Source organism: Gadus chalcogrammus, chromosome 23 (genome assembly GCF_026213295.1).
Source record: "Gadus chalcogrammus isolate NIFS_2021 chromosome 23, NIFS_Gcha_1.0, whole genome shotgun sequence".
Taxonomy (NCBI): Eukaryota; Metazoa; Chordata; class Actinopteri; order Gadiformes; family Gadidae; genus Gadus; species Gadus chalcogrammus.
This window is the reverse complement of record NC_079434.1, coordinates 12365954-12378407: the sequence shown is the minus strand read 5'-3', so window position 1 is coordinate 12378407 and position 12454 is coordinate 12365954. Positions and strand designations below refer to the sequence as shown.

The 12454-nt window shown below is 49.9% G+C and overlaps 1 protein-coding gene across 2 annotated transcripts in view; it reads right to left on the bottom strand.

The window, feature by feature from the left end:
* The window catches only part of mpp7a (MAGUK p55 scaffold protein 7a), a 122330-nt gene that overhangs the window by 53787 nt on the left and 56089 nt on the right, over window positions 1-12454 (bottom strand). For both annotated transcript variants that reach the window (XM_056584862.1, XM_056584863.1), the window contains exons 6-7: window positions 9696-9776; window positions 2181-2312 (exon numbers count right to left, since the gene is read on the bottom strand). In XM_056584862.1, coding sequence (XP_056440837.1) covers window positions 2181-2312; window positions 9696-9776 — 213 coding nt within the window. The remainder of the gene's footprint in view (window positions 1-2180; window positions 2313-9695; window positions 9777-12454) is intronic.

Genomic DNA, 12454 nt, shown 5'->3' with positions numbered 1-12454 from the left:
GCCTGAAAACAAAAAGGTTGCAGCAGAATACACCAAAAAAATGCATCTCAGCTGTGTCTACAAATACGAAAAAAAAAAGAATGAGAGAGAGAGAGAGAGAGAGAGAGAGAGAGAGAGAGAGAGAGAGAGAGAGAGAGAGAGGGAGAGAAAATGAAATAGGGCAAATGACCCCATGTTGGCCCCCAGTAAAAGGCCCTGCTTACAGCCACATGACAACCACACCTTCACACTCTTCGACTCAACCAAGCCGCTCCAGCACTTCCGAAATAGCCTGCACCTAATCAACACTCCTAAAATCGGCGCGTAAACGAGCTCCCAGAGACCGCTGGACGCCTGGGCCAATCCCGGGAATAACAGGAGACGGACATGGACATGTATTATAGAGGGAGTAACACAAGCACATGATTAGGGTGACCAGCACTGGGTGTAAATCACATCCCGTTTGGAGAGGAGTGGGATCCAACATCAGTATACAGTGTTTATATGTGCCACAATTATTTTATGCCCAAACTCTACTCAAAGTGTAGAGAACAGGAGAGAGAGAGAGAGAGCGAGAGCGAGAGCGAGAGCGAGAGCGAGAGAGAGAGAGAGAGAGAGAGACCCAAATATGGATGAGGTGTGTTCCTTGTTTGCCCCAGGGTTGTGGTCAGAGGAGTGGAACAAGAGGGTGGTTTAGGACAACCCGAAAAAAATAAAAAAAGGCACAGTCCGAGACATGGTCTGACCAGATCAAAGGAGGGTGGGACCTACTGGCGAAAAAGAAAGAGTACGGTGATGACAGGCAGAGGTCCTCCACAGTCCATCACAGGCGGTGTGTGTGTGTGTGTGTGTGTGTGTGTGTGTGTGTGTGTGTGTGTGTGTGTGTGTCTGTGTGTGTCTGTGTGTGTGTGAGAGAATACTTCTGCGTGCAAGTGACCATTTGTGTTACTGGGATTGCGTCATAGTATAGAGGTCAGTCCGGAGAGTGAAAAAAAAAATTATGTGTCTGGGTTCTAAGAATAGAGATGTTATAAAAGAGACATGATAAACCCGAATAACTACATGAAAAAACACACCCTCCTGGGAGACACAATGGCATGTGACGTGATGAAGACCTCAGCAGCACCTCAGCATCATAGAGGTGTGTGTGTGGACACGCTTGTTGGGCGAGTTCACAGTTCAAACACACACACACACACACACACACACACACACACACACACACACACACAGCATCATAGAGGCGTGTGTGTGGACACGCTTGTTGGGCGAGTTCACAGTTCACACACACACACACACACACACACACACACACACACACACACACACACACACACACACACACACACACACACACACACACACACACACACACACACACACACACACACACACACACAGAGGGCAGCGCTGGGAAAGGACCACAGGACGAAGCCACCAAGTTGTGAAGACACCGTCCCAATGAAGGACTGCGCTTGAGGTCAGGTCAGACATGCAGGCAGGCGGACAGAAAGACAGACGGACAGACAGGCGTGAGGCAGGCCTGGGGCGGACAGCTGATTGGGTGGGTCGGTCGAAAGACGAAGACGTCGTTTTGAGAACACGATGATGGGAAAACAGCGACGACTGACCCTGGAGCTAGGAAACCATTTTTCACGAGTCTCTGACAAGCTGAAAATACACACGGCTCAATGGTAGGGAAGCTGCGGTCGGCTCTGCTCCCTGCACCGCGTTTACTACTTCAAGGTCGAGGGTTCGATTCCCACAGGCTTTGGAACCGGCTTTGGAAACGCATGTGAAGTGATTGTTTGGAGCTGGGCTTCTCAGCTCGTACACGGACGCTACATGTGAGGTTCACGCCCTTCACGGTACGTACGTGTATGGACTGTGATTAGCCGTTACAAGCCTTTTTTTTATCTGCCTCTTCTGACATCACAAGTGGGCGTGTCCAACTAGATGTATGACGGATAGATATGCGACGTTTGCTATAGTCCACTTGGTAGGCTGGTAGACTGATCTATCCAGCACACATCTAGGTGGACACACCCACTAGTGATGTCAGAAGAGACAGATTTTGAAAACAGCTTTGTAACGGCTTATCACACCACACCTGGTGGCATGTCATGGGACCTTTAAAACCCACAAAGCACATGACCTCAGATGATAGTAGTTAGAGAGAGGAGCCCGGAGAGCGGACTCACCAGCGGCTCCTTGTTCTTCACCAGCCGGATGATCTTCACAGAGTCCTCGTCGTCGTCGATGTCGTCGGGCAGCGGCGGCAGCTCCGGCTCATAGTTCTTCTGTGCCACCATATCGTGGACCGACAGCAGGCCCTGGGGTGGAGGAAAGAGAGGCGATTAACACGGGCATCGGTCAAACCAAAGCGTTGATTTCCGTGTTACTTAAGCCCTAAGAAGCCCAGGGTTAATGCGACTAGACGGCTGCGGGTTCGATCCGTCATTCTCTCTCTGTGAGCCGGGCGGAGGGAAGGTAGGGCCTGGCACGGAAGAGCGTTATGGATCGGGGTGTCGGCTCCGAGCGGCCCGTGATGAATGCCATCGTGTTTGGGAGGCTGCTCCATGAGCTGCATGTGTTGAGGGTCATTAGGGGCCAATGCTCGGGGGCCCATTCATCTCTCTGATTAAAGACATCAAGCACTTTTCACTCACCATCGCTCACGTGTGTGTGTGTGTGTGTGTGTGTGTGTGTGTGTGTGTGTGTGTGTGTGTGTGTGTGTGTGTGTGTGTGTGTGTGTGTGTGTGTGTGTGTGTGTGTGTGTCTGCAGATGTCTAAAGGCCTCCGCTCTCCGGTGATCACAGAACCCTCGGGCTTTCCTTGGACGCCGTTCTTTTATATTTATTCTTCGAGGCGGCGATGTTCCGCGGTGTTCTGTTAAATCAAAGTCAGAATCAAGTTCTCGGCAGCCTCTGGTATTTCACAGGTTCACGAGCACGCATAAGAGAAAAGCTGGAGAGCAAGACGGAGACAAGAAGGATGCCATTGAGAGTGTTCATCTTTCAAGCTATTTAACGACTCCGTGTCCGACACACACAGAGACCCAGCTGGAAGAGCACACGTTTTTCCACCCGTAAGAGGTGTGTGTGTGTGTGTGTTTGGGGGGGACGACAACCGAAGAAACTACAACAAATAAATACTAATGGAGAGCGAGAGAGAGAGACAGACAGACAGGGAGAGGACAAGGATGGAGGTAAGGGGGTGGATGGGTGTGTGTGTGTGTGTGTGGGGGGGGGGGGGGGGTTAGACAAGGAGAGAGGAGGAGAACGATGTGTTTTATGACACAGGAGCACACTTGAAGTACAACGTTCAAGATGTTGCTAACCGGGACCAGAAGGAGGGAGGAGAGGACGAAGAGGAGGAGGATTAGGAGGAGACGCAAGCCACACATTGTGGCTGTCTCCCTTAGGTACTGACACACACGCTCACACACACACGCTTTCCTACATGTGAGGACAACCAACCACACAGGCCTGTGTTCGTATTAAGGCTTGCATGGCCATATACATGCAGGGGCAAAGAAAGAGCACATCAACGCAGGAGTATGCGCGCACACACACACACACACACACACACACACACACACACACACACACACACACACACACACACACACACACACACACACACACACACACACACACACACACACACACACACACACACACACTTTCCATTCCTCTTTCATCCTGTTAATTACTCCTCTTTTTCTCTTCCCTCCAACTAAAACAATCTTTTTTTTTTTCATAATAATTCAATGTATTCTTTCCCCCCCCCCTCCTCCTGCTCTCCTTTTTATTCTGAGGTCATGCAGCATCAGCCGGTGGTTGGAGTCTGATCAGCCGTCACATTTTGGTGGTTGAGCTCTGCGGTTTCTGTTAAAACAGATGCAAGGTCCCAGTCCCATAAGATCAACATCAATACGTTGGCTGCAAAGAGCCGGGCAGCAGGAACCACTGATCCTAATCGTGGTAGCAGAGGTAAATAACCGTTCTTTAAAGTGTTTGTCAAAGAGGTTGCTTGGTAAAAAATAGGATGCTGAAGCATGGCGGTCATAAAAGTGTGTAAATGCACAAGGTTTATGGGCCTTTGTGCAATAAACCCAGTTTTATTTATTACACGTGGAGTGTTCATGGCTACAAAATACTTATTTCGGTGTGTTTAAAGGCCAGTAATGACACAACCCATGTCTCTCAACGCGCGCACACGCACGAGCGCAAACACTCACTCACACACATGCCCACATGCACACGCACACACACACGCACACACACTCCTGTCCAAGCACAGAATTCTGGTTCTAGCCACTAAGTGAAAGCAGTGCAGAGTCGGTCTGAGCTCCAGTTCGGATAAAATATTACCGTGCAAATATTAGTACAGGAACAACTGCCGATTGCGCTTCCACCATTTCTCTCTATCTCCGTCTCTCTGTATGTCTCTCCCTCTCTCTCTCTCTTAGTGTCTGTCTGTCGCCCTCTTCATAGGGAAGCGAAGGAGGGTTGGTGAGAGAGAGAACAAACCACCATCTATTTCATCTTCCTGTGTGTGGCACAGTATCCAGTGTCGAGCGTTTGATTTCTTTTCCGTTAAGACTCGGTGAGCGGGACCGCCGCGTGCTGCGGTGTCGGGCTCCGGCGAGGAACCGGGCCGCTGGGGGAAGCGTCTCCGTCTGAGGTCGGGGGGGGGGGGGGGGGGGGGGGGGGAACGTAGCAGCGTGGCAGGCCTCCTGTTGCCGCGGCGCTGTCACTCACGGCACACGATACGGCTGGTGACGAGCACGTGGGCGGTACCGTGTGCCAATCAAACTCACCCCCTTGGAGCGCTTTGCAGTACAGCTTGCACTTCTTTCTTTTTTTTTATCTTTTTTTTTATTTTTGCATTTTTATGCTTTATTAAAGAGTGAGACAGGTGAGGAATGAGGAAGGTATGGGAGATAGAGCCGAAGACATGCCGCAAATGATGACCACGGGCAGGACTCAAACCCGGTTCGCTGCATTCAGGGCTGAGCCTATATGGTACGCGCTCTACCCAGTAAGCCACCGGGGCTCCCCAAAATGTGAACGTCTTTTAAATCCTAAGTCGATCCCCCCTGTTTCAGCTCGAAATTCAAAGACTACAAGATAGAAAGTAAAAATAAAACGCATTGGGGCTGAGGGTGTCCCACCTTCCTGCATACCTCCCTGCTACCCTGACCCGTCCTCAGCCTCCAAACACCCTGAGCGGGCCTGTGTAAGAGAGTAGCAATAACAGCCAAGCCCTAATAGGTAGCACATGGCTAGGCAGGGCCCTAGCCGGGGTCTGCTGGGGAAACAGAAACTCAGGCTCAAACCTATTGATCCATGTCGGTATGTACACACACACACACACACACACACACACACACACACACACACACACACACACACACACACACAGCGTTGTGCGTGTGGAAGGTGTTCTTCCTGTGCCGCTTGGAGTTAACAGGTTGTGTTACACCTCTGTGTCCGTGCCTCCGCTCCCTCACTCCAAATCTAATCGGGAGTCATTTCCTCATTGCAGCCCAGGAATGGACACAGAGAGAGAGAGAGAGAGAGAGAGAGAGAGAGAGAGAGAGAGAGAGAGAGAGAGAGAGAGAGAGAGAGAGAGAAGCCAGGAGAGAGAGAGAGAGAGAGAGAGAGAAGCCAGGAGAGAGAGAGAGAGAGAGAGAGAAGCCAGGAGAGAGAGAGAGAGAGAGCACCAGGAGAGAGAGAGAGAGAGAGAGAGAGAGGAGAGAGAGAGAGAGAGAGAGAGCAGCCAGGAGAGAGAGAGAGAGAGAGAGAGAGAGAGAGAGAGAGAGAGAGAGAGGCCAGGAGAGAGGCCAGGAGAGAGAGATCAAGAAAGAGAGAGAGAGAGAGAGAGAGAGAGAGAGAGAGAGAGAGAGAGAGAGAGAGAGAGAGAGAGAGAGAGAGAGAGAGAGAGAGAGAGAGAGAGAGAGAGAGAGAGAGAGAGAGAGAGAGAGAGAGAGAGAGCGAGACAGAGAGAGAGCGAGAGCGAGAGCGAGAGAGATGTGGCGGTCGAGAGGTTGTTAGGCCACCCTTGTTTTTCAGCCCAGGCATCCATCCCCCCCCGCCCCCCGCCCCCCGCCCCCCCCTCTCTCCCTGGGTCCCCGTGTTTGTGTTCATTAGACATAATAGGGATTCTAGAAAAACAGATCACTGGACCAGTCCAAACAAACCTGCGTGTACATTCCTGGCATTAGACTCTCATTAAAGCTCCTGCGGCCCCCCCACCCCACCCCACCCTGGACCGCCACCACCTCTGCATCCATCCCCCATTCAGCCTTCAGCCCCACGGCGCTGGCTCTGGCCCAGGTCAGGGCACAGTCAAACCTCCTTGGGTCGGACGGTGTGTGTGTGTGTGTGTGTGTGTGTGTGTGTGTGTGTGTGTGTGTGTGTGTGTGTGTGTGTGTGTGTGTGTGTGTGTGCATAGGTCTCTAATGTGCCAGTATTCCTCGCAGCCACCGTGGTGGGCTGGCTTTGGACATGGGGGGCTCATTTGTAATGCCCACCAGATCACAGTTCACCCGGGCATAACGACGTGGGAACACACACACACACACACACACACACACACACACACACACACACACACACACACACACACACACACACACACACACACACACACACACACACACACACACACACACACACACACAGAAGCGGAAACAGGCGGCCATCATAATTGTCTTAATAGGGGAGAAATTGTTGTTTTCTCATCTGCAAGTCGTAAAATATAACGGTGGTGTTGGTGGGGGGAGATGAAGATGAAGACGGTGGTGAAGAACAAGAGTAGAAGGGATGGTGGGGGCAGGGGTTATTTTGCAGAGCATGATTTATGTCCAACCAAGGGAATGGATCATTTCAGCTATAATTGAGAGTGATACAGTTACTATCGCACAGAGACGCCATTCAAAAGGCAGGGGGCCAGCTGCTGGCATTTTACACAACACCCCCCCCCCCCCCCCCCGACACACACACACACACACACACACACCAGGGCCCTTGTGGTTTAAACACGGGGCTGCCGGCCTGGTACACTATCGGGTGCCCCGGTAGGACGCGTGCAGGCAAGAGATTTTAAGACTTGAGCGAGAGACCTTCACAGAGAAAGAGGGACGGAGAGGGACGGAGGGAGGGGGATGGGGGGGGGGGGGGGGGGAAGCCCGAGCTCCCCTCTTCACCTGTCCCTTTATCAGCGGAAGAATGAAGGTAAAAGATGGACTACGGTGTGTTTCTGGGAGGCCTAGGATGTGGATGTGCCATGATTGAAGACAGACACAGACACCTGGATGGTTCTCTCTGAGACCCACAGCGTGGGCAGCTCCTGTAGTTCAGGAGGGAGGGATGGGGGGATGGGGGGACGGGGGGGAGGCAGGTCGAGGACCCAGATGGAGATGAGCACCGGTGTTTGGGTGCGGGTGTCTATTGGTCTATTTGTCTGTGTGTGTATGTGTGTGTGTGTGTGTCTGTGTGTGTGTCTGCAGCCATGGCTCACATGATAAAACAGGAATGATAAATGACACGGAAAGCCGATGATCCGAGCCAAGAATGTGCAGCTCCTGTTCAGGTTCACAGTGTCAGCCTGAACTTGGACCCCATTCCCCCCCGACCCATCTGATCTCAGGTTGTCACCGGCAACGCCTCCTCCAGCTACGGCAGAGCCACATGACAGCTGAGCCCCCCCTCCTATGTTGATGATGGATATAGCGCTGAGCACTTTGACGTCACTGCAGTCATCTATCGATACGTGACGAACGCGATCACAGATATGGTTCTTTGGCGAGGCAAAGTGTTGTTCTTCGGGCCGCAAATCTCAATGCGAGACAACCGAAGCACCATGGACCTAGTAAAGTAACTCCATGGTAAATACAAAGTATATAACCATAGAGTTATAATATGATGTGATGCATTGAGTCGTAACATCAACACTTGCAGACAGACACACACACACCACACTATAGAAACAGTGAAACACACACACACACAAACACACGCATTTGTTGCAGTGAGTTGCTGTAACACTGGTTATTTTCCACGGTATAGAGGCTGCCATTTCTTGACAACAGAGGAACAGTGGTAGTGTGTCTGCATGTGTGTGTGTGTGTTTGCATGTGTGTGTGTGTGTGTGTGTGTCTGTGTGCCTACATGTATATGCATTAGCATATGTGCATGTCTGCATGTCTGTGTGCCTGCATGTATGTGTGTATGTGTTTGTGTGCGTGCCTGCATGTATGTGTGCATGAGCGAATGTGCATGTCTGCTCCCGCGTGTGTGTGCGTGCGTGTGTACGTACGTATGTATGTGCGTCTGTTTGGAGTCGGAATGCTAAGCTGTTGTTTCTGGCAGCGTGGAGGCTGCACATCGAAAGAAAGGAGCTCTGGAAGTCTCTCCATCTGTCCCTCAACAGCAAGACAATGCTTACCGCCTCCCAGGGATGGCCCTCCAAGACACTGAGATAGCTCCAGACAATTTATATACTATTTAGCACTAAATCTACAAAGCAATAGCCTGCCAATTGGCTGTACAAGCTGCAGGAGCAGACAGGAAGAGAACCATTTAGCCATAAACCAAACCAAAGCTATGAAGTGGCGAGGCTAATTGGAGATGGTAGCATTAGATTATGATGGCGGTGTGTATGGAGTGTTCTTAAGGCCATCTGCTGGGAGATTCAGTTTGATCCCCGTCTGTTAAGGTGGACCAACGATCTGCATCAATTAAATCGGTGGTACCACTAGCAACTAGAAAAATATATAAGCACCCATCATAGGCTACGCACGTGTCGAACCAAACTATGAACCACCTGTAACCCAGAGGTTGTGGGCGCTAGGGCTGTCTCCGTTATTTATTTTCCCCTAGTGAGGTGGCTCAATGTAGCACTACGCAATATTACTGCAGTTGTGCTTCTCCTCATCCCTTATATTACTAAATAAGAGATCAGTTGACCTAAGCGATTAGTCGACGCATAATGAGTGTACATGAATAGTTTTAATTGATAGTTTAATAGTATAGAATGGTTTCCCACCTTAATGTATCGTTTGCATTTAAGCTGTTTAAATTACTTAAATTACACAGCAAAAAGAGGGGATTGATGATGTCACTCGCACTCACTGGTCAGAGTCTATCTCGCCCTCGAAAGCACGAGTCAAATTCTCACACCACTACCACGGTAGTTTGTTCATTGTGCAAGGTATCAATGAAACTGCAGAACCCGGACACAGGACACTCTTCTGGATGACGGACCACAGTGAACTATCGTCTATTGTCTCTGTTTCTTAAATGATCATCCACTTACTATACGTCAGTGTATAACTTTTTTCATATAGTTTGCCCTTATTAAAACCTTTAAGAAAATAAACAAAGTTCAAGATGCATGCAATGAAATGTCAAATTCTGGTTTTGATGGAAGACGGGCAATTTCTATCCAATAAGTATTCCAAAGTTCGCCCCCTGATTCAAATTAAACTCAAACCCCAAGGGTGCATTTTAAAGCAGACACTGGATAGGCAGCAGTATGTATTCGTGGCAGTAGGGCATCAGGGGGTGAAATAAGCATGGGAAACAGTCATTATATGGAAAGTTCTTCCTCAGAATTCCACTGAGAGCATTCAAATTATATATAAGTGAATTATGAAATCTAATATACTTTGTTTTCCTTTTGGATTTGGACCTGGCCAAACTCACCTGGACATGAGGCCTGGACAGAAGTTTCACCAGCTCTTGTATTTCGCCATTGGCTGCTTTTCCCTGCAGATCCTCCGACAACTGGAGGCCAGAGACAGAGGCAGAGAGTGAGCGAGACAGAGACAGAGACAGAGAGAGGGAGAGAGATATAAAGTGTGAAAGATATTCTCAGTTTAAAGTCCAAATGCAGATAATTTCTCGGAAAAGTCGATCACTCAATTGAATTTAATAAGCATGTATTGTTATCATTGGTATGAGAGCTGCAAATGTTTCATTGTAAAGTACAGCCAATAACTAATGTGTTCCGACTAAACTAAAAAAAGCATCATCTATGGTCTTGACTTTAAGTATGTCTGACTTAAAAAATCTTCCAAAATATACAATTTATTAGAATAGTCTGAAACGTGGCAAATTAGGTTATTTTTCATGAAAAAAAAAATCAAGCGCATCAGATAAACCAGCAAGATAACGGGGAAACTGAGCATGGAAGAAATGCTGATGTAACATCTGTCTCAAACCAGTCAGAGCCGTTGGGGGAGGGAGAGGGGGAGAGAGAGGGAGAGGGAGAGGGAGAGGGAGAGGGAGAGGGAGAGGGAGAGAGAGACCAGAAAACAGGCCGTTACAGTAGGCGGGTGGTGAGATGATGAACGTGTCGACGTACACGCGCAGGGGGGAAACGAGCACAGGACACAAATTGCCAACCGCCATCGGGCGGGCCGTGTGATCGTGTGAATGTGCCGCTGTGTTCTTCAGAGAACCCGTCCCGGGGAGCGGTGAGCTGACGACGTGATTAATGGGGCCGATCGCTCTCCACATCCAGGATGTGGAGAGAGTGCGGCAGAGCAGCACCTTGCAGCCACATACAAAGATGTGCTTGTACGGGACTGGACTCAAGAAACTTGACATCTGCCCGACGACTGACGGTGAGGAATCACCAGACTTCTGAGAAGCCTCTCTTCGGCCCCGCCAGAAGAAGAGCTATGGGTTTGTGAGCACAGGAGGCAGAAAGTGTGTGTGTGTGTGTGTGTGTGTGTGTGTGTGTGTGTGTGTGTGTGTGTGTGTGTGTGTGTGTGTGTGTGTGTGTGTGTGTGTGTGTGTGTGTGTGTGTGTGTGTGTGTGTGTGTGTGTGTGTGTGCGCGCGCGCACACACACACACACACACAGACACACATGTGTATGCATGCCTGTCAATTGAATGTTTGCATGCACATATGTTCCAGTGTGCTGTCTTGTACTGTACAAATGTGGTGTGTGCATGCATGTGTTTGTGAGGGTGTGTGCTGGCGTCTATATGTTTGGCCACTACTATTAAACTACTTACTCAAGTAGATTCAAGCTTGAGTAACAATGACTCAAACTCCATTTCCACCCCTCAAAAAAATAAAAATAAATAAAACCATTACACAAGGTCATCCCAATGTCTCAAGCTCCCAAACAAAGAAGAAGCCAAATCGAGGGGGGTATGGGGGTTATATGAAATGCCATGGGGGGTGGGAGGGGGGAGTGACCCGATTCTCTCCCTCATCACCCGCTCCCCACATTGAAACACCCTCCAACCGATGTTGGCAGGGGTCAAGGTCCGAACTGCGGACCCCGGTTCAACCCTTTACTACTTCGCCCCTCATCACTTCTTTGGGGGGGACCAGAGGGTCATGCACCACAGGGGGGCACTGGGGGAGAAAACATGGCGGGGGAGGGGGCCGTGGGGTTGGAGGTATGGAGATGATGCTGAACTACAGAGAAATGGGTAGAGAAAGACGGCACGTTTTAACGGCAAGAAAACAGATGGTGATGTAAGAGAAGGAAGAAAAAAAAAGGAAAGAACCGCAAAGAGGTAGCAGGACAGGAAGAAAGGAAGAAAGAAAGACTGGCAGAGAATAACAGAGCTTCAGCTAGACAGACAGACAGACACTACATCAGACGGGAGTGGTGGGGGCCAGGAGAGAAGACGTTATCTTTGCGGGGTGTAGAGTGTTTAGTGGGGGAGCCTTTCCAGCATTGATATATAGATCCATCACCTAGCTGCCAAATGGCGAGCAGCCCGGGTCGAAGGAAAGAAAGAGGGAGCGCAAAAGAGCTAGAGAGATTGAGAAAGAGAAAGACAGGGAGAGAGCAAGAGAAAAATTCCCAGTACACATATTATTGCCTTGTTAAGGCACCTTGACCCAAAGCACAGCAGGGGGCATAAGGGGGGGGGATGAGGCATGTTTGTGCACAACACATTGCATCACACTGTCGTTACAGTTTCCATTCCCTGTATCTGTCTGTATGTCCATAAGTCTGTCTGTCTGTAAAGTCTACCAGTCCGCACCCCCACGTTTGCTGTATTACATTTTTTCCCTAAAAAATAACACCCCAGGCACCTCTGTGTGTTTAGGAAGAAAAGTGGGCCTAAAACACACACTCTCTCCCGCTCCTCTCCCTGTCTCACACACACACACACACACACACACACACACACACACACACACACACACACACACACACACACAACCACCTGTTATCACTTTCTCTATGACAGTCAGGAATCACAAGCGAATGGAGTGGTGTTGAGGTGGGAGAAGCATGCACCATGTGCCGCGCGTTGTGTTCAGGGGCCGATGGAGGAAGGTGGATGAAACAGCACCGCGCGTCTCTCCAACCGTGACATGAAACGAGGCTTGGAGGGCGCATGCTCGGTCAGCGAAAGCGAGGCGAGCCAAGCGAGGGAGTCTCCAAAGTGCCGGTTTGCTCCGTTTCACACGTGTTTATGTGTTTGG